Below are 23,245 nucleotides of genomic sequence, written 5' to 3'. Positions count from 1 at the left end.
TGCATTTAGTCCAGTTAAGTGCCTGCAGGGGTGGAACTGTTCACATACCAAATTTTATTTCTTGACAGGGATTTTCAGTGTTAGATCTTCATAGGTTCATCTCTCTGAACTGTTTTTCCTTCTCTTGGTGTGACCGTTTATGCTGCTAATTATTAATTTTTTGTGGACAATGACCTTGGAAGAATGTTTCCTGAGAGCATATCTAAGAACTGTACTCAGTTTTCAGTGTATTTTATTGAAGTCCTCATACTACTTTAAAATTTTTTTTTCTGTTTATATTCTCTTATCTGCCCTCTTTCTCTATTTGTCATTATGGCAAAGGTGTCCTGAATTTGCTAACAAAGTAAAGGGAAGAGCATGCAAAAGGGAAGTTCATGCAAAAGAGAAATTGATGCCTATAGTAAGTAAGAGCTATTGATAATCTAAGGGATGAACTAGGAGAAGAATAAACAGGTTGCTGTCAGGACAGTGCTACCTTTTAAGTAGCTTTTTGTATTGTCTTTGAATTCTCTTCTCCTGTGCCCGTTCAGAGGATGCTCATAAGCTTTCTTGCCCTTTCCTTTGTGTCTCTATTGTGATTTAGATGAACTTTAGCTTTTTTTTTAAGTGAGGAAAAATGGTTGCTGTGAACATATTTTTCTGTTACTGTAATATATTGCTACATTTATGTGTCATAACTTCCAAGTGCATTGCAGAATACCATATTTAACAATATTTAGAATATTTTACTGTGCAGCCTCTGCTTTCTCCCGTCTGGGAATCACTGATCTTCATGGAATCACCATTATTATGTGTGTCACTATTTGTGTAGCAAGTTCAGAACAACTCAGTATAGTGCAAAAGTTTCTGAAACATGTAATTTCAACAACTTAATTTTCATTACTTTGACTTTGTTGAAGGTTTATTTATAGTATTGTGATATTTATAGAATCACAGAATGGTTTGGTTTGGAAAGGACCTTTAAAGATCATCTAGTTCCAACCCCGCTGCCATGGGCAGGGACATCTTCCACTAGACCAGATTGCTCAAAACTCCTTCTTTCAGCCTGGCTCTGAGCACTTACGGAGATGGGGTATGCAGAATTTCTCTGGACAACCAGTTACAGTGCCTCACCTCCTTCTCAGTAAAGAATTTCATCCTAACTTCTAAACAAAACCTTCCTTCTAGCTGTTTAAAATCATTGCCCCACTTCTGTCACTGTCACAACTCCTATAGACTAGTGGCTATTCAGTTTCACCAAGTGAGCCAAACCTGCTCTTTGTTTATAGTGGGAGGAACTTCACTGCCCCCACAATCACTAGGAGGATCAGGGACTTAAAAGAACTGGGAGGCTTTAATGCCGGGTGAAGATTGAGCCAAAGAGGTCACTGGGCACCTCAGACTTCAGTTTATCAGTCATCACTGGTTCAACCTGCTTGCATATCACGGATAGGCTCTCCTTGGACTTTGTTTTCTGGCCTGTGGATTTATAGGATTCCTTCTGGTTATTCCTCATGTCCTTTCCCCAGTCCTGTTCAGATTTTACTTGGCTTTCCCCAGTACCATCCTTAGATATTTCAACTATATCCCTGTACTCTCCCCAGTTCACATGTTCCTGCTTCCACTGGTTGTGCATTTCTCTCTTACTCCTCAGCTTGAGTAGCAAATCATTACTCAGCCATGCTGATTTCCAGCCTGCTTTACTCAATTTCCTACATACAGGATAGAGAGCCATTGAACTCTTAAGAAAAATGTTCTTAAAGAGCTGAATTTTTTGGGTTTGATGGAACATAGAATGCTTTGGTTCACATGGCATGGGAAGACAATGCGCATCCTTAAGGATGAATATGTATTTCAAATACCTGTGCCTTTTCGTAAATCATATATTTTGATTTTTGCTTTCAACTGTCAAGGTAAGAAAGTGGGAAAAAATACAAAAGTAGTTTCTCTATTTCACCTGAATTGTGAATTGGAAGGCAAGTCTTATTACATTTTTTCAAAAAGACCCTTAAATTCTATGTGACAGTTTCAGTCTCTTCATGGAAGTCTCCCATGTTTAGTGAGAGTGGGAGAGGTTAGAGAGTGTACCACATAGGACAGGAAAGCACTAAGGAATCAGGATACTTGTAGTGAGTTACTTTGCATGTAAAGGTGTTCTGTGTGAATTTATACTGGCTCAGTGAATCATCCTTGACTTTGGCTGGTAGTAGTAGCTATTCATCTTTTCCAGGAAAAATGTATAGTACTGATTGTTGTCATGACTACTGTCACATTAAAGTCAACATGCTTTACTCTGCTGAATATTTCCATTTTGCACCACTTTTTAAAAACTATTTATTTAGTCTGTTTTGTCCAGTTTTATAGTATCTTAGGTGGTGGTTAGCTGCCAGTTTGCAAAACACAAAAGCTGAAAATGTTAAATGGAAAAACATGGTAGACAAATTTGGGGTTAAGGCCTCATCCAGAAGGCCACCTTCTTGCTTATTTTTGATCACTTCATACAGTCCTGATGGTGTAAAACACAGAAGCAATTTAATGTAGTCATTCCCTGGGTTTACTTGTGTTCTCAAGCTGGCTCAGAGCATCTAGTGGTTGTCATCTTTTTTCTCTCTATTACTGCAGTCTCACCACTGTGTTGGCACGGCATTTGATGACCCTCCAATCAAATTTCTTCCCTTCCAAGCAAAAAGGGGACTCTTGATAATTAATCACTTTACTCTCCCTTTCCTTACTTCTATCCATAGAGACCATAGCCCCATGCATGAGTCATGTGGATCTCTTCCTGTGCATTCACTGAGCTCTTGAACTTTTAGATATATATACAAGGTGGATATATACCTAAATTTCATTTTGTTTTGGTCCTTCATTTCCTCAAGCCTTTTAAAGAAAAGGTTTAGAGTCAGTGATATATGCTATTGAAACAGTACAGAATTGAAACTGAATTACAGTTCTAAAGGCATAAAATGTATTTTAGTTGAAAAATGGTAAAATTACCTGGTATAAAAAAACACTACTGTAAGACTGATAAACTGTTGCAAAGGACAGGGTACTCATAATAATGGCAACTTGAATTATAGTCCACTTCATCTGGGGGTGGGAAAGGGGGAATAAAATAAACTCTGCTGGTCTTCATCCTCCTTGTATTGTGAGTATTTTTATATTTTCATTGCTACTTTTTATGTTTGTTTAGAATCTTTTTCAAATATTCAAAATTTCAGGGATTTCCTGTAGTTGTTTAGAATGCATCTTTCCTTGATTATACCTTTTATTTCTAGAAAGTTCTCCGGATAATCAAGACCCTTTCCTTTTTTTCTTACATCTTAATTTCCATATGCCCTTCAAAATTTGCAGACTGTTACATCTTTCAATTGTCACTTAGCCAGTTTATAAGCAGCATGCCAATATTTAGCTCGGGGATCTCTTCCATAAATTTTTCCTTAGAGAGCTGCTTATGGTGCTTCTGCCTTTATTTTACTGACGGCTAATTTACGTGCTTATTTTTGTTACTGAACCAAGAGATGTATGTGAAATGTTACTGGGATCTTACCACGTACAAGCATCTTTTGATATGTTGTTTTATGCTACTTCTTTCTTTGTCTGTATGAATCAAACATACTGTTTAAATTTTTTGCTATAGTGTCTGTAAATTATACATACACTCCCCCAATGGCATGGGATCTTTCTCCATGCATCCAGCGACAACATTATTACGGCATTCTGGCTTGATTTGATTGCATCTAATTTTTTCCTTCATGCATTTAGTTTTAATTGTGAGAAAAAAATCCATATGTTGCTTTTTATCTGATTGTTCGGTGTTTGTAAGAAACATTTTTTTTGTTACATTTTTTTTGTTATTTTGGTCAGTTGATGTGAATTTTCACACCGATATTTAGCCTTATCTTTTGGAATCTCTGAATAAGACATGCAGCTAGTATGAAAAGACTGTTCAGTCATCTCTGCATTTCAATTTTCTACTATTTTTTGAACAATATGCTTTATTATAGTAGCAATTTATAGTAAATTTTATGAACATAAAGGATTTTACAGATAAGTATACCTGAATGACTCAGTATCCAGTTTGTTTTAAATGAGTCTAGTTAGCAATTACACAGCAGATAGCTTCTATTAATTTAATTTTATTAAAGAAATCATGATTATAATTTAAATGAAGAGTACTTGGGGAAGGATAATTTATAATAGGCCATGGAATCACTTGCCATTATACAGAATGTGTTGGTATTTTTGCATAGTTCAAATACTTTTGCATTAAATATAACTTCATTAAAGACACGCTTCAGAAGAATTAATGTGATTTGTTAGATATCAACTGTTCAGAGGGCATGGCATTAAAAAACAAACAAACAAAACCAACCCAAAATGTATGCTGGTTACTCCCTGGTCTCTTTTTTGAGAAACTGCCCTCATTTTGGGTCATCCATTAAATTCCAATAAAGTATCAAGAAGTTTTCATAACTATCAAACTGGAATTTTGTAAATAATAACCTGTTTGCTTTGTTCTTGAGGAACAACATTTGATTAGTACGTTTCATTGACACTGAAACCAAGCCATGTTCCCTGTTTCAATTGTTGTCTTGCAAGCAAATGAAAGCCTTCTATAGTTTTTGACTGTTAAAAAAATAGAAATAGTATTCTACAAACACATTTAAAACAACAATGCTTTCAAAATAAAAAGAACATAGGTAGTATGTTTGCTGCTACAGAGACACCTATCTGTAGGGAAATATACACAATGTAAATAAATCTCAGTTAATCTCAGTTATCATTATATGGAGATTAGTTGAATAAGAAGATAAAGGTTCTGCCAACCTTTTTGTTTTTAAGCACCTGTAAAAAGCTCTCAAGGGTATACTGTATAAATATGAGTTCTGTCACAAGGTTGACTTTAAATATTTCATGAGTTCTGCTTCAAATGCTTCTGCACTGCAAAAAATTTCAGTATCTATAATAAGCACATTTCAAAATAATTTTTATAAACTTGTTACTGTTTTATCACTTGGCCTGTATTTAAGAATGCAAAATTGTTCCCAAAATGCAAAAAAAATTAAAGTAAGTATCTCTTAGTGAATCATTTGTAAATCATTCTTGCTGTTCTTTCTAATGGACCTTCTGGGGCTTTGAACTGTATTGTTTCTCTTCATGGCCTTAAAATGACTCCTCTTTGTCTTTGTAGTATGGAAAGGTGTCTCTGAACCATGAGTACCAGACATAACAGTCTTAGAAACTTTCTAAGATAGCTTTTCAGACTGTAAGGCAGTTTGGTGCTTGTGAGTTCCTCTACTGAAGCAGCATTCTGCTGTACAGCCACCTGTGACTGGCAGGATTTGCAAGGCCACAGCTGGAGCACTGTGTGCATTTCTGAGTTCCCCAGGACAAGAAAGATGTGGACATGCTGGAAACAGTCTAGAGAACAGCCAACTCCTCAGCAAGGAAGGCTGAGAGCTGGGCTGGCTATCCTGGTAAAGAGAAGGCTTGAGGGATCTTGTCCATGTGTACAAATACCTAATGGGAGGGTGTAAAGAAAACAGGGTCAGCTGTTTTCAGTAGTGTCCAGTCACAGAGCAGTGGGTAATTGTCACCAGTGATCCTCTTATACCCATATCTACCATTCTGTCATGGTCCATGAAGTGGAACAATAAATTCTATCTGAACATGAGAAAACATGTTTTTTAGGATGTGTATTACCGGCCATTGAGGCAGGCTGGCCAGGGTCATGGTCCTGGGATGTCTCTCCAGGTGGCCCTGCTGGATCCAACCAAAATGGACCAAATGACTTCTAGAGGTCGCTTCCAACTTCAGCCAATCTGCAGGTGACTTTACAATTAAAATGTATAGTATTTAATATCAAATATTATTTGGCCACCTTTTCTCAGTCTTCTGCAACTGACAAAAATAGGTGTGGTAGACACAGGTGATTAGTAAAATCAGACTCTGGAGGAAGTCTGGGTAAGTTAATCAGTCAAGTAGTAAATAATATCCTCTTGCCTTTCTTATACTCATCTTGTGATAGATAAATTGAGGTAAGTAAGTGCTCTCCGATATACTTCAAATCAGCATCAGAAAGGACTATGGCAGTTTGTGCTGCAGGATAACAAACAAAAAGGAAACTGTTTCATAGAAATATCATACTGGGGCGTCTGTTTTGCAAATGGATGATTGCAGTGTTGTGTATTAGCTAAAATTATACCTGGTCTTCTTTGTTAGGGCTAACTTTTTAAATGTTAAAATTTTATTCACTTTTTAGCCACTCACATGCAAAAAGGATGTACCTAAAGGGAGAAATAAAGCTTGCCTACTTGAATCTGAGAGCTAGACATTCTAAAGAGAAACAGAACATTGCAAAATTAAATAGCTAAGAATAAGTTAACACAATGTCAGATACAAGTATTACTAAGCTCATAGGTCACACAGTCTCTGATATGTGGAAAGTCCTAGAAAAAATCCAAGTATATTAATTTATTTGTATCTTCCATTCTCAGATGACTCACAGGTATAAAGCCTATCACTGAGAAGTTGGGAAGAATCACATCACTTCACCACCTGGCAGCTTTCCTTCTAAAGCAGCCCAGGGTAGTAGTAACCTGCTTTATGGCTAGGGTAAATAATCAGGATTGTTAGTATCAGAATTAACTTGGATTGTTAGATTAGCAATATCATGACTGTTGAGAAACTTTTTAGTTGTTCTGTGTTTTGCATGATAATGCATTTGTGAGAACAACCCCACCCTCAAAAAAAAAAAAAAAACAGAAGTAAGATAATTTACATTTATTTAAGCTAGCTATTTGCATTTTGCTAGCTTATTGTTAAGTGATTGAAGACACTATTTTAAAATTCTTAAGCTTTTGCCATTGCTGTTGATAGACTACAGGCCCTACCCAAAAAGGTAGTGTTCCTTCTTTCACTTTTGTGGTTTCTCCCTTGGGTTTGGGGGTTTTTGCATTTTTCATCTGTTCTCTGAAACTCATGATTTTTATGAGTGATCATTATTCTGATCCTTCTATTTTCAGTAGGTGTTCTAACTGTGCTTTAGCAAACTGCTGGAGTCTGGCTGTGTGCTGTCGAGGATTGTCCCTTTCATTAGCAAAGGTATACCTAGCAGGGTGCAGCATGTTTGTACTAAATTCCAGTTATTAAAAAGGTTCTCTCATGGTCTCCTGTAATTTGAAACTTGATACAGATCTGACCTGAAACTGATGGTTAGTCTGTGGATTCTGTCTGCAGAAAATATATTGTATTAATAGAAGAATATAGGCAGCTTGAAAAGGGCAGTTCATGAATAACACTAACATACAGAACATGAATGGCCATTGCGAAGAACCTGATTTACATGTAGAAGAAGATACAGCCTGTCCAAAAGGCCAAATTAGTCCCTAATTGTTTATTTTCCACATCTCCCTAATGGCAATGTAAAAATTAGTATAAAATTAATCAGGGAGAAAGAAATCCTTCTGAATTTTAATTTCATACTTCTCAGATGTGTTATATGTGAGGGCGGGTCTAATAGAATTTGTCAGATAAACACATAAAAATCATAAAATGGCAGAGGGTAAAGGAACATAGGAGGACGCAGCATCCTAGCATGAGTTTTGCACTTGCTAGGTCACTCCACTCTCACCAGGCATTGTTTAATAAGTTTACTGAGCTACTGTTTAAGAAAATCAAACATCACAGACCTTAAAAAAAATCTTGCCGCAGTCGTGTACAGTGAGAGCAACACATAAGTGAATTGGTGTTAGGACATATTTATATTTAAGAAATTTGTCTTAGCAGTTTTCAGGATCTAGTGAGAGAGACTTGGTTTGTATTGGGTCGTTACTCAGTTAAAAATAACCTTTCCAGGTCATGTCATTTTGTTTGCCGCAGTGAAATAAGTTTATTTCAGCAGAATGAGGCCGTTATTAGCTTGGCAGAGTCCACTTGTCAGAATTTTATGGAGCAGAACACCGTTTGGCTTGGAAATTCAATAAATACTGTAATGTGAGAGGAGTTAAATTCCAAGGGCTGAAGGGGCACAGTCTTGGGAATTTGTCACTAATGCATTGTTCAACACTTCTATTGAGAAAGTATCAGGATATATGATGAATGATAATTAAAAATCCTGCAGACATATCTCTCATGATACTAGGTGATGTTAAATACATGGACTGAATAGAATTTTTCATTGTTGAAGAAGAATAGCAATAATGTCAAAAGTGAAAATAAGTGTTTTGCACTTCTATTTCTTCCTACTTTATTTCTCCTACCTGCAGTTCTCCTTACATTGGCTTTAGAAAAGGGATGGTTTAGCATGGTTAAAGGATATCTACAATTAAATGTAGTTGAGCTATTATTGTTTAAATGAGCATGGGAAAAATTTGCTCTGCGACGTGTACTTATCTGAAGTGTGGGAGGCCGATTTTCTGTCTTCAGTGGGAGAGGAATAGGAAAACTAATTGCTCTCCCTGCAAGGTGAAACTATGCAATTCAGTCATGTAATAATTTTAGATGCAAGGATGAGGCAGTCAGCAAAAATGGTTGGGGTGCCCTCAAGCTATCCAGACTCTCTGCTTATGCCTGGAACACTATCATTTGAAATAACTTTTTAAGGGTTGCCTGTTCAAACAAAAAGATTACTTCCAGATGGAGTAATTTTAGGTTTCCAGTCGTATACAGTAACATTTATAGACAATGACCTAATTAACCATTGAATGTATGGTGGAATATGGATTATGCAATGTAATTCTGTCAAGATCGGATTTTGTTTATTAAAGAAATGTATACCTGACATAGGTGCTACTGTCTGGACACTGAAATGCTACTTGGAATGCCATACTTTGTACTATGTACAAATCAGACGAAGCTATTTCAATAATTTTGCCAAGTATTAATACGAGGTAATTTCTAGAAGGTGAAAGATTCCCATGAGGAAGTCAAGTGTTACATCACAGCATGAAACAGCTTTTAATACATTCTAAGTTATATTAACTATGTTTTCTTGAATTTATTATTTTTCAGCTGTTTAATTTGGGGTTATTTGTCACCTACAAATATAAATTTGGAGAGAGTTAAAATTGAAGTAACCTGTATCAATTCAAAGCAGTTCCTCCCTGTGTAATGTGACCAAGTTCAAAGAATATACTGTTGTTCATTTGATCAAAGTAGTACTACCTTCTGTATTACTTGGATAATGCTAACATGCTCCTTGGTATCATTATGCAAGTGGCATACGAGAACAATGTTTTATCTACTTTTTGAGAACAATGTTTTGATAGTCATGCTTAATTATTTTATTTTATTATTTCTTCAGTATTCTTTTCTTTCACCCGCCCCCCCAAATCCATTGTAATCTGCATCTTCTTTTCATTCTAATTAGAATTATCTTCTCCCCACTGCTTCTACTCGCACAAAAAGGTGTTGTGGTTGATAGATCTGCATGTTATATTCAGGTAGATATCATGTAGATCATAATAACTTGTAAATCTAGTTCCAGACAAACACTGGAAAATAATCTCTGAATTTTATCTCACCTAGGATAGGATGCATCTCTTTCCTTTGCAAGTAAGTGTTCTCACATTTACTTTCAAAATAAGAGCATGCCTGGGAGTTACATATTCATTTAATTGTACCAGAGTTCCACTAGTCCTAAAATGTGTCTAAATGTTGAGACTGCTGATACATATATTTTAATTATACCTTTTTATGTGAATAAAATAGTTTTGCAAATGGCTTTAAAATTGCATTAAATTACTTCATAAAACAAAAAGCAAACACATTATAATGTCCAGATTAATTGCATTTGGTTAGTAGATATAACTAGTTGGACAAAGAAGAAATCATTCACAAATTAGTAATTCCCAGAAGGCATTTCAGCTGGGTATATGGACAGAGCTTACCAAAAAGATCTGTTCAGTGATATCCTGAAGCAGCAATAAGCAAACATACCAGAATAATTGACACAGTTTACTGGCATTTCACAGTTTATATGCTGCCACATCTATATTAGTTTTTGGCAGCTGTGAATACTTGTGGCTAAAGATACCTTTTTTTTACTCTTCATTCAATCAGTGTACTTAGTGTTATCTTAATGTTATGTGGGATTTTTGATTATTACTAAAATTAGAACTTTTAAATCATAACTTTTAAAATCATATTACTACAGAAATTTTAATAAAGAAGGTCAACCAGATAAGGGTTTTATAAAGAAAACATGAATTGTATACACCAGAGAATTGAGAAATTATGACATTACATATTGGGTTTTATTGCTATTTACAGAATACTTCCTCTTGGATCTAGATGAATTTTTCTTTGGTCATTTAACTCTTTCAAGCTTATTCAGCACTAGCAGATACTGTACTGAGAGCCAAAGAGCAGACAGTGTTTTATATTTTGATTTACTTGCTGCCTTGGCTTTACATAGTACAGTTTGTTGGAATTTTTTTTTTTTTAATTTTGTTTTGTTTTGTGTTGTTTTGTTGTTGTGGTGGTGGTGTTTTGTTTTGGTGGGGATTCGTTTTTGTTGTTGGTGGTGGTGGTTTTTTGTGGTTTTTGTTTTTGCTTTTGTTTCTTTTTTTTTGTGTGTTTGTTTGGTTTTTTGGTTGGTTTTGGTTTTGGTTCAGTTTGCTTTGTTTATTGTTAAAGTGCTGGGGGGGGGGTTGTGGGAGGGAAGCTTGCTATCCTAAGCACCTGAACCAGTTGTCCTGAGATTATCTGAATATTTTATCCAGAAAATATTGAATTTGTACTAATTATCAATACTATCACAGATTTATGCTTTTTAGAAATAAAAAAAAATTAATACAGTAGTTTCTAGTTCTTGTTTTCTGTGTTCTTACTAGGCATTCTGAGATTTTTAGCTGCATCTAAGAGGATAGGCTCTAGGTGAAGCGTCCTCTTCACATTTATGACTGCAAGAGCCACCTGCTTCATTTATTTGTCAATAACAGAAATCTTTGGCACGTGGTCATCTGAATACCTCTGTTTTCTCTGGAACTGGTGGTATTTGAAGAGCAGTATTTCAAGTATTTCTGAGACCTTACGGTTTGGGTTTTTTTCAGCCCTTGTAAGCATTTGTTTTTCTTAGCTGGTCACCAAGTGTAGAAGTGGATCCCACTGTAGCAGTAGTCAAAAGAAATACAGAGAACATGGATGTTGGCTGTATGGGCTGAAGCGGGAGGAATGCTGACAGAGCTTCTGTTGCTAAGCTGGTGTGATATTAAAGGAACTATTGCAATTCTAATTATGCACTCCTGATGCATTCTGGAGTGACTTACAGTCTTTCATACCTACATGGCTTCAGGTATAAGCAACTAGGAATTTAGAAGTTTTTAATGCCTTAAATACTCATTATTAGGCACATAGAACAGTAAAAACTCCACCCTTAGGTACAATTAAATATTTCAACAATTACTCTTTGACTTTGTATTCTGGGCATTTTTAATATTCTGTTGTGTGAACTTATATAACCTCTGAATAAGTTGATTTGTTGTTTGACTTTTTTTTTTTTTTATATAATTAGTTTATTTGATTTCTGATTCCTGTAAACTCATTTCCTACTACTTTTCTGCTGTAGTTGAGGAAGAATTCTTAGATGTTGCAGGGTCAGTCATCTAGTGTTACTTAATTTTCAGAGAGTTAGTCATTAAAGCATAGCATAATCTGAAGAAGCAAATGTTTAGGAACCAGGTTATACACTTTTATTTTACAAGGTATGTAGATAAATAGATAGATATATAGAAGTGCATATGTACTTAAAGATGCCACATGTTTGAATCTGAGAGTGGTAAGATACTTGATTGTCCATGGTAATGCTTTTTTTCCACAGTATTTTCAGAAAATTCGCATGGGTCTCAGGACCAGCATGAGGCGTTGCTATAGTAGTTTGAAAATGCTCTCCCTAGTCAGAAGAACCAGTTGTTTGAAGTTAAGAGTGAAGTGAGTAAGAGGTTATCCTTCTATGTAGACAGAAGCTGACCTTTTTCACTGACAATAAACAAAAAGTCATTCTCACAATTCATGTAGTTCTCACCTTAATCATCCTTTTAACTCATTTTAGAAGCTAGCAACAATTATCCGCTATTCTGTCTACCAGCAATTTACTGCTTCTCTCTGTAGACGTAGTATTCAAACTTTAGTTTTACATCTCTGAAAAGGCAGTAATTTTCTGTGTCCTTGTTTGCCTGCTTCTAAATATAATGAAAGTTTAAGGAAAGCATATTCTGAATGAGGAATTAAATAATCTGACATGGATTATAAGACTAATGACATTGGTTAGGACAAGTACCTTTAAGCTTTGTATTTTATCAGTGCATACTTTGATATAAATAACCCTAAAGTTGTCTAAAGAATCACAATAGAAATGGGAATGATGAGTACAAACTGAAGGGAATGAAACATGCAGACTAAAACCGTATGGGAGAAGCATACATACTTTTCAAGCATGACAGGATTCAGAAAAAAGGTCTGTGGTTTTAGAACCTTGTCAAGTGGCCCTGGCATTAACAACATTAAAATAAATAACATGAATAAATAATAAATACAATAATTGGAATAAAGAATATTTGTCTTTTAAAAGGAAGACCAAGTTTCATGTTTCTAAATCTGCTGAAATACATTCATCATATTTGGTTCTTTGAACTTTATGGCATCAAAACTTCTAAAATTAACGGAAATACTCTTGCTTTTAAATTTCAATAGTTGATGTGTTAGATAACGTCTGAAACAGTTTAGTGGTTTTGCAATCAAAATGAGTCTTTCATTAACTTGAGATACTCAATTTGTGTTTCCAAATGCAGACTCTACATGTGTGTATGTTCTCAGAAATTCACAATGAGGGGGATAAAAAACACTTGAAAACATCTAAAACTGTTTGGGATATGAAATACTGCAGTGGCATATGAATGTTGACTGAAATTGTGATTAGCAGTAGGACCAGTTGCGAAGCATCTTGATTTTGCTCTTCTACCATTGATTTGCAACTTTACATGTATTACTTTCTGTTTCTTAGCTTTGTAAATGAAATCTACCAGACCTAATACTGTAATGTTCCTGATCTTAAAGAGATTTTTCAGCGTCTGTACATCATTATTCATCTTCCAATACCAAATACATAAATTCTATCATAAAACTCCACTGGTTTGGAAATAAAAGGATTTTATTGTTTACTATTTTTTTTACTATGTGGACCTGCTTTTGAAGCAGTTTATTTCTGCCAGACAGGGTAGTTGAGGTCATCCACACTTCAAGCGAGAAGAAACATCATTTGTCACCACTGACTATTTCAGTTTGATTTTGATTATTACTTTAGCTTTCTAATTTCAAATAAATGTTTTGACTTGTTAAGTGAAAACTGAGAAAACAAATTAGGAGAATGTCAAGATACCACTTCTTAATTTTTTGCAAACAGTATTGATACTACATATGGCCAGTTAAGATTAACAGTGGCATTAAACTGTTGACTTTACACTTGCTATAAACTACAAAAAAGCCTTTTAAGTTTACTGGGATAGCACTGTTCTCTTCTGTTTTATGGAGGCAGGAGAAAAACAAAGAAACTAGTTATTTACTAGGCTAAAATACTGACCTAAGGCAAATAATTTTAAACTTTTAACATTTATAAATCATTATGTTGTATGGTAAAAATATATAGATGAAAGACCTCTCTGTTTGCTCTGGGACAGCTGTGTGAACCATCTCAAAAGATTGTGCTGTGATTGGCTGGCAAAATACTGGAATGCGTAATACATTTTACTTTCAGCCTTGTTTTTGTGCTTGAGTGATTGATAGGTTAACAAATCCTAGATTTCAGACCACTTTCTTCCTAGTTTTCCAGCAAACATGTACTTGATTTTGCTTTTTAGTTCTGTTCAAGTAGACTACTTTTTAGACTGTTCCGGTGTTGAGATGTTTAATCTGAGATTTTTCAGGAATCTCTTACCTGTACTGTTTACCAGGTAGTTAGCAATACCTCGTGGCAGACACTGCTAAAATCACTGGGAGCAATCCATTGTTGTCATGCTATTTTTGCCAGTTTTACTGTGGTGAAATTTCTACTTTTACAGAGGAGTTTCATGTTTATGGTTAATTTTTGCTGCCATGAGCAAAACCTGCTAGTTCAGGTTTTAACCTTTGTTTATATGTTGACTGTTTCTTTTCTGAAATAAGGAAATAGCAAACAGCTTATTAAGAATCTGCTTTCTGCTTATGAAAGAAGTTGGCAACAGAAGATAAATAATCAAATTGTCAGGGGATGCAGACAAATGGCATGAATTGAAAATTCACTTCTGTGACTATAATGAAATTTTTGCAATTTACTATCAAAACATGATTTAAAAATTATCTATATGGGGATTTAATTTGTTTTGTGACACCAATTGTGAAAATCTTTTAAAATATCAGTTCAAAAATAGTGTGGCTTTTACAGTATCAAAGAGTAGTGCTAGTACATATGGGCTAAATGACTGCATTGTATATAAAACATGTTTTTTTGTTAGTTGCAGGACAAGTAATTTAAATTGGCCTGCCATCTGAATTCCATGCTTTCATTTTAGAGCATAGCCTTATTCAATGGATTTGCATTCACAATTTTTCTACTTGTATTCTTTAGACTATAGATAAGATCTTGGATTTTGGTGAGCAAGGATGGTATTTTAGTCTTTTCACTGTTAATGCTAGTATAATCAAAGCAAGATTAAAAGAAATTCCTAAATCAAGAGATCATCTTTCTTTTGGTTTTCTGATTTCCAATTCTAAGTGATTCTATGTTCTTCACAGTCTCTTGTTCATAACAGTCTAGTTTATTTCCAAGGCATTGTAGTTTACTCCAATTAATTTTTGCTGAAATATTACTGCTTTATCAAATAAAAAAATCAGGGAAATGTCCAAATGTATTAACATCTATATTTCTGTTCTAATAAAGATATACTGATATTTAACTATTTTCTTTCTAAATTATTATAATTATTAATAACTTGAATTAGTTTGATATTATTTTAGAATGTATCACTAAAACATAATTTTACATAGTTTAAGGAGCAGACTTTGGAATTTTACAGATTGCAGATTTTACAGAGTATTGCTTCACACTCTCTATATTCATACAACCTTTTCAAAATTTAGAAATACGTTCTGATTTTAGGTTGCTTTATTTTTGTGCTGGTTTAGAACTAAGAATGAATTTCTGCTTCTTACAGACCTCTAATGTTCAAGATCCATGATCTAAATAATGAGCTAAATTCAGAACGAAGTGTAGAACTTTGCTGCCGTACCAGACATTTCAAATGAGACTTCTCTCTCACTTTTATACAAGGGATAATTATATCTATTTCTTACAATAGCTCTAATTGATATAGTTAAACTTAAGCAAACGTTTCCTCTTTCCAGGTAGGAAGAGGATATTTACATGACCTTGGGTCACTTACCTGGTTTTGTCGAAGGATTTTGTTCCTGGTTTAGTTGCAAAGAGAATATTTATTAAGAAACACAACCTGTCTAAGCAGTTTTTTTACTGACTGGAGAACCTATGTGCTTTCACACTCACCTGTATGAAGAAGTTACAAAACAATTCGGAAGGATTTTAGGTGTTGAACAAACTGGGATTACAACTATAATTAAGTAGAAGTTTCTCAACATTTCTATTTTATTTTAATTTCTATTTTAATTTTAAAATTTCTATTTCAAAATTTACTAACTATCCTAAAAATTTATTTATCTATTATATAAAAAAGAAATAATTGCATATACACCTTAAAGTTTTACAATAAAATTTTCAGAATAATTGTTATATATAAATAATATACAGATTTATGTACACATAATTTCAATCTTTTGTATATCCCATCTGCTGTCATGCCACTTTCTGCTGATAAAAATTCAACAGACTGTTTAGGTTCTTTGAAAGAGAACATAGTGGAAGCACTCTGGAGAATCCTTCAGAAAGAATTGCCAACAAAAGCAGGTGCATTGGGTAAGAAGTAGTATTTACCAGATTCAGTCCACTGCACTTCTCTTTGTTTGAAAGACATGTAATATGTCTTTTAAATTTAGCTTTATATCTGTTTTTTCTTTACCATGTCAGGCTTGGGAAGTGAATATTGTGAACTGCAAATAGTTTCTCTCAGACAAAGGTGAGCTCTGTCAGCAGAGCAAATTGCATCATGGTCTGTCATTCACACTTCAAGTAATTGAATAATAAACCAGTGATTTTATTCTGACTATTGATGTAAAAGGTTTTGACTTTGATACAAGTGCCTTCCCTGAAGTTTTTTTTTTTTTTTAATTTCATTTTGATAATTTATGGATGTATAAGAAAATATATCTGCATGTCTGTAGAAATATACCTATGCAGCTAGATGTATCTCTGTGCAAAAATACAGATTCACCACATACATCCTCCTGGATCAAATTACAAAAAAATGTGATTTAGTTTGTGACTCAGAAGTGATATTCTGAAATCACCTTAAGAAGAAAATAAAAAGCTTCCTTTTTAGTTTGCAGTTTATTAGAGGAGTGATTGAACTGGTGTGTGTGTGCACTGTAACAGGATAAAGTCTTACTCGTATATATATATATATATATATATATATATATATATTTTTTTTTTTTTTTTTTTTTTTTTTTTTTTGCCTAATAAAAGGTCTTAAAGAGTTCCAGGTAAAAAAAAAAGAAAGGAGTAATTCAAATAGATTCTCTTGTCAGTAGTCTGAAAATTAGGCAGTCTGATAATTCCTGCTTCTTGCAGATGTGTTGTGTATAGACAAGCGTGGTGAAGACTGACATCCTGTTGTAAAGTGGATATCCAGTGTTTTCAGGATGTGGAAGTAAGAATTCTCTTACAGATCCATTTTCAAAGGAAGTTTACTAGTATTCTAGTACTCTATAGTAGAATGTCCCCATTGCTTAAAGGTGAGCATTTTATTTTAATTAATATAAAGATCTGCAAACATCACTTAGAAATTAGAGAACCATCCTTTGAGGCAGTGGAGGGATCAGCCCAATTACCTCAGCTGCTTTAGTATGAATATTTGTTTAAATGTTTACTGACCTTTCTGTAATTATGTGGAATATGGAATGTCTTGGATTCAGCTAGGATTAGGGTTCAATATCGTGTCTGTGATACTGAGGCAGGAAAGAACCCTTTTCAGAGTAGTTGTTTATCATACAGAGCTTGATCATGATTGCAGATCCATCAGTAAGTCATAACTCACTGTAAGTGATCCATTAGTAAGTCATAACTAACTTCAAAGTGAGAGCATAGAAGTAGACACAGTTGTATGTTTGTGCAATTGGATATTAGTACAGAAAAGTAGCATCATCTTTCTATGTGCTCATATTTTACCCTATAACAAAGATGTTACTTCCAACATATATTCACAGAGCTCCAGTCTCTGTTTTCTAAAATATGCCTAATTTCTGAGGGATTTCAGTGTCTCAGTCTTCTTGGATTTCACTGTGAGGAAAAGGTAGGAAGCACTGAGGGTGACAGCAATGATTACTGTGTTAGAAGTCTACTTAAGAGAAAACAAAATATGAAGAACAGTCAGCAGATTTTTTTCCTACTATACTTCTGTAATTAAACAGTAGCAGAATATTGAAAAATTATATAATTTTTAAGACATTTAAATAGTAATAAAGTGTATATGTAATAATATAAAATACCAATAAATTATATGTGAGAGTCAGAATTGCAGAAATTATTGTAATCAGTTTGATCATGATGCTTTTCTTTAAATTCTAATGAGTTTTAAATGAAATTCCACATTTTTTCTTCTGTCAGTTCTGTGCAGTGATCTGGCTTAACATTATATATATTGATCTTAAGCATGAAGCTTGGGTACCAGCATAAGATTTTTATTTTTTTTATTTCTTTAGAAACTCCAGGAAGTCTTCTCTTTACCTGCTGGAAGATTGGAAGATGCTTAGAAAAAAAGAAAGTAGTGGGACATTTATTTGAAATAATTTGAGAAAAATTTGAATTTCAATTAGCATTTATCTGTTACTGGATACCAGATTCAGTGCCAAATCAGATGTCTGCTTTGGCTGTTATGTAGATGTGCTTGTTCAAGATCTCAACTACAGAAATAAAGGCAACTTAACTGATAAAAATTTTAAAAGTTGATCATGCAATATAGGAACAAATGGATTACAGCAATACCTTTCAGTACATTCCTGAATCCACAGATAAGATGTAAAATGAACTCTATGTAGATAAATTCAAGTCATCCTCCAAAATGACTTGTAACTTTTAGTACCTTAATGAATAAGTTCACATCTTTGTCCTAGATCTCAAGTTGTCTTTGACACAAAGACTAGTGGAAGTTTGAGTTTGGTCTGGAAATTTGGGTCTTCCATTACAACATTTCAAATAAAATTGTTTCATGTGGAAATGTCTGTGTGGTAGTACAGTAGTTGTGACACGACAAAATAAATTTATCGTGGCTGCTTATATTCTGGCTTAAAGATTATGCCTAAATATTTTTAAAAATGAAAAAAAAGAAAAAGTAAGGTAACAGTCTGCATACTGTGGACTTCAAAAGACATGACAGACTCATCTACAGGTACCTGAACAAGACCATTTTATGGAGTTGAGATTTTGTTTAAGGCATAAAAGCACACCTGCTTTTTTACTCCGCTTGTCCTTTAGCCTGTGACCTGCCTGTTTCTGTTGAAATAAGCATTGTCAACCTTGTGATGGCAGCAGTGGAAGATCTGTTGTATGCAGAGGTGAGGACTAAGGAATTCTGGTTTTGGATATCAAGGCATTAGAGAATGCTTGGGATACATCCCTGCATTTTCTTACTTAATCAAATTGTTTCTGTTATTCTGATTTATAAAAAATAAAATTATAATTCTCAGATATCGTCTAGCACCTTCAGTGAGCAAACCTTTCAAACTAGCACATCAGCTCAACAGCTGAGTAAGTTTCTTTAGTAGAAAACCGTTTTAAAATTGAGAGCTTGCTGCAGTATGCAGAGCATTAAGGAAAGGAAATACTCATAGTTTTTTCTCCTGACTTCTAACCCTTGAAGTCAAAAGCACTTTTCCTACCCACTCATTTGCTGTTAAAGCTCATAAAAAATTAGTCACTTTTCTTGTCAGAAGGTGATTTTAACATTATGTTATACATAAGAGAGAGCTTGAAACATGACCCCAAACTTGGACATGCCACCTACATTTTTATGGCCTTTTTACATACACTGTTAAAATTATGCAAAACATCCATAATGCATACCTTTCTTTACAGTTGTGTTTGTTTTTTTTTTTTTACACTGAATAAGTAGGATTGTAAAATGTTTTGAAAAATGTTTCTGTTTACTAACAACAAGGTCTCAAAGTCATTCAGATCTGTATACTTCAAACCAGGCTTTTCAAGATACTGAAAAATTGGTTACAGCTGGCTGCACACCCTGCCAGTTGAAAATAAAGCTCCCATACCAGTCATAACTAGCAATTCAATTTAACTTATGCACAGTGAGAGCAACAAAATGTAGTTTCTTTCCAAAGAGGCAACAGTTCAGTCAGAACTTCTACAGCTGCTTTTCATGCACTGATAATTAAAAAAAAAAATCAAAACAAAATCCCTAACTGAAAAATACACCCTCTCTTTATAATTATCCGTTTCAAAGCTGTAATCGAGCATTTCATTATAAAGATGCTAATCAATCCAGAACAATACTCCTGGGACAGGACACACACCTAGAGACATATCAGTTATAATAGAAATGCTGCAGAAACTTTACTAGGTTTATAATAGTTGCTCATGCATTTCTGTTGTGAAAGATGAAACTCCCACAAGTGCCTTGCAGTGTTCCAAATAGAACATTAGGCTTATCTTCTAGCCTTTAGATGTATTGAAAAATAGTGCTTTGTTATTAGTATAAATAACCAGAATGCACTCATTAAAAAAAAAAAAATAAAAGTTTTCATTCATCTAGCCAGAGTCTTAGTCAAAACTAATGATTGTGAGTAAACAAAGCCAAAACTGGAATTGACTTTCTGGGTTATATTAGATTTTTTTTTTAAACTGTTTAACGTATCGTTATTTGCAGCACTCTCTAAAATTTGTTTTAGAGATTTTATCTCTGTGAGATAGAATTCCAGAGGAATATTTGAGCCTTGAGTTCCCACAGCCCTCTTTATAGTTTAATGTGTACTGCCTTGGGATATCCATAAAAGACTGGCAGTCACAAGCTTGTGTTTCATGTGGAATTTGACTGTCACCTGGGTGACATTTTTCTCGGGAGGGAAGGACATAAACCTCTTTCTGCTTGTATTTGGGAAGCAATGTTGTGGTAACATGGATGATAATGGTGCTAATGGACAGTAAGATTATATGTCAAGTTTCCTCCAAGTATTATAAATAGTTCTGTTTCATGTGCTAAAAAGAGAATTAATGTAAGCCGAGTCTTTAAAAGTCTTGAATACTTTAATGTGACTGTCTAAAGGTTTAAAATTACTGTCTGCTTCTGTAATGTCAGTTTGTGGTATTTTATACAGAACATGAGGGTAAAATTCTAAAATGTTTTTTGAAAGCCACCTATATGAACTTTTTAATATTTCATTAGACTCAATATTTTCTCGGTTGGATTAGTAATGAAACTGGTTCTCCACTTTCATTAGTTCATTAATTTAATTTCATCATGGCTAAATATGAAGTATTGTATAGCTGAAGGATAAACTTTTTATTTAGTTTGAATCTCATAGCAGTATGTTTACTGATTATTACTTTACATCTAGAAATTCTGGAAATGAAAAAGCTGAAAGCAGAGGGAAAATGCAGAAGTCCTGGAAGCCTTTGTATAAGGCAGGTCTGAAAGGCAGAGAGGTTTTCTCGTCTACTTCTGTCTTTTCATACAAATATGAACTCTGCAGATCAGTACTTTTTGTAATTGTATCTATGTGTGTACTTATGTATATTCTTAAATATTTGCTTTACTGGATGCTAAGTGTATTGTTTTAGTTTATACCTGTATTTTTATTATTTCTGATGCCCAGATTATGAAAGATACTCAAAATCTGAATGACAGGGAACTGTAATCTTCTGTAAACATCTTCTGTGTTTTCTCATCTATGTATTTTTTATGAAAGGTGACAAACATAACTGGGATAATAACCTTACTTTTGTGTCATATCTTCATATCTTCAGTCTGTTTCTTTTTTATGACTTTCTACTGTTCATTTAGAAGACAAACTATGAGTGTGACTGCAGTTGGTTATTTCACCAATTTAATCTACTGTAATATTTCTTTCTCTGATTTTTTCTTGCTCATTTATGAAAGAAGAGGCAACAGATTGCGTGTTTCAGAAACTGTCATAAGCAGAGAGAGAGATAACTAATCATATATATGAATCAGTGGTATGCAGGAAGTTCTTTAGCAGGGTGAAGCTGCTCCAGTATATGCATAGAAAAACAGTTTTTGGTAAATGTGGCATCACTCTATAACATCTTGGCATGTCCTTGCCTCACCACAATATGGTATTGGTATATATGGTGTATAAGTTGCAGAGATCTTTCCACAGCTGTATGCAGTAGGATTCAGATTTTTTTTTTTTTCTCATAACCTTTTTGAAAATAATGTTCATTTGGGTGGTAGCTCAGACTCTCGCTTTGTTGCTGAGAACTGACAAAAAGATGCTGCAGAAGAAGGTGGAGGTTACACAATGTCAGTATGCAATTAACAGCTTGTTGCAAAGGCCAGCATATTTGTGAGAATGAACTCACAGTTAGTTTTTCATTAATATCATCAACCCAAAAAGGATGAGTGCATGGGAAGCTGTGGCAGGACTTAGATTTGAAACATGCTTGCTGAAATGTTTCCTGAGAACATAAATCCAGTGAAGAATATATGGAAAATACATAATGCATTTTAATCTATTCTAATACACTGTAACAGAGTTGTAAGAGGATGAACCACAGGCCTAAGAGGGATTTTTTTTGTTGTTGTCAGGTTCTTGTAGCTAAGACATATGAGTGCCAAGTTCCCTGGGCAAAACAATGTGAATGAAAGCTCTGGGTATAGGAGCTGCACCATCAAAATGCCGAGAAAATCTTGAAGTCAAAAATGAGAAAGGAGTGCATATGTACTGGTCAATGCTTTATACAGTCTCTGGTTGTTTAATGTTTAGTAATAGGTTTCACAGAGGAAATCTTTTGTTGATCTCAGTTGGCTTTCAACAGATCAAATACAAGAGGATTAAACTTTCTGCTTCTCACTTCCCATTTGAAGGGGATTGAGGGAGAGGTTTTATGAAGCACCTGAAGTGCTACATCAAGTGGCCCTACTAAGCCACTCATTTCATCTTGTTACAGATAAGTCTATAGTAGTTAATGAGGTCTGTAAAGAAAAACATGCTATGAATCATGCTGTCTGCTAGATGATTTCATAATTTTATTTGGTATCAAACTGGTTTGTCAATATTATGACATTTGTTTGGTGTCTAAAAGTATACCAATTCACTTAGTACTTTCCTTAATAAGGAAATTTCAGCAAAAAAATATCTGTAGTTTGCCTTTTAACTCTCTTTCTCTCAGAGTTTATAACATTATTTTTACTTTTTTTCTGACTGCAGTAAAACATGCATTATATTACAATGACACTTTGTAGTTGTCATCTTTTCTCCTGTAGAAGACCTGTAAACAACCATGCATGATTATGCCATATCTTAGTATGGCAAATGCATAGTGCTTCTATTGCTTCAGGAAGTTTTTATCTTTTATTACCAAATAATTTTATAATGCCAACTACTTTTGAAAAATAACCATTTCAGCTCTCCATCTCTTCCTATAATACAATTGTATTGCCATCAGCAACATTATAATAAAGTGCAGTCAGGCTAAACTAGCTGCAGCTGGATTGCTGTCCTGTGTGTACTGCAAATTCAATGTCTCAGTCAGTCATGCTTCAATCTGATTAGCCTACAAGTATATTGGATAGTTTTGAAACAAAACCATTAAGTGAAAAAGAAAAAGAAAAGCCATTAAAAAAGAAATTGCAGAGAATAGAGAAAAAAAAAAAGCATTGTAATACTGAAGTTGTATTTGATTTCTTAGCTCCAAACTTGCAAATATATTTCTAGTTTTATCTTAGTATCTGCAATACTTGGTATGCTTCAACCATGCCCGATCCTAAAGATGAAGAATAACCTGAATTTTTTGCAATATCCCTGCTGAAAAAAAACACAGGAAGGGCAAAATTCTCCTGAAAATAAGATGGCTGTTTAGATATAAGCAATATTGACATCTCTGTGTCATGTGCGTAGTAGTGGAGCTAGC

At 34.2% G+C, this 23,245-nt stretch overlaps 1 protein-coding gene across 30 annotated transcripts in view; it reads left to right on the top strand.

Moving 5' to 3' along the window:
* PTPRD (protein tyrosine phosphatase receptor type D) overlaps nucleotides 1-23,245 on the top strand; it is a 1,149,749-nt gene that overhangs the window by 834,713 nt on the left and 291,791 nt on the right. Inside the window, 1 exon segment of one of the 30 annotated variants that reach the window (NM_001177530.2) lies at nucleotides 1,805-1,892. The exons of the other annotated variants lie outside the window; for them this stretch is intronic. Within the exon segment in view, the coding sequence (NP_001171001.2) occupies nucleotides 1,805-1,892 (88 nt within the window). 30 annotated transcript variants of the gene reach the window in all.

This window comes from Taeniopygia guttata, chromosome Z (assembly GCF_048771995.1).
Source record: "Taeniopygia guttata chromosome Z, bTaeGut7.mat, whole genome shotgun sequence".
In the NCBI taxonomy this organism is placed as follows: Eukaryota; Metazoa; Chordata; class Aves; order Passeriformes; family Estrildidae; genus Taeniopygia; species Taeniopygia guttata.
Note: the sequence above shows the minus strand (reverse complement) of the source record. Positions and strands in the feature narration are given on the sequence as shown.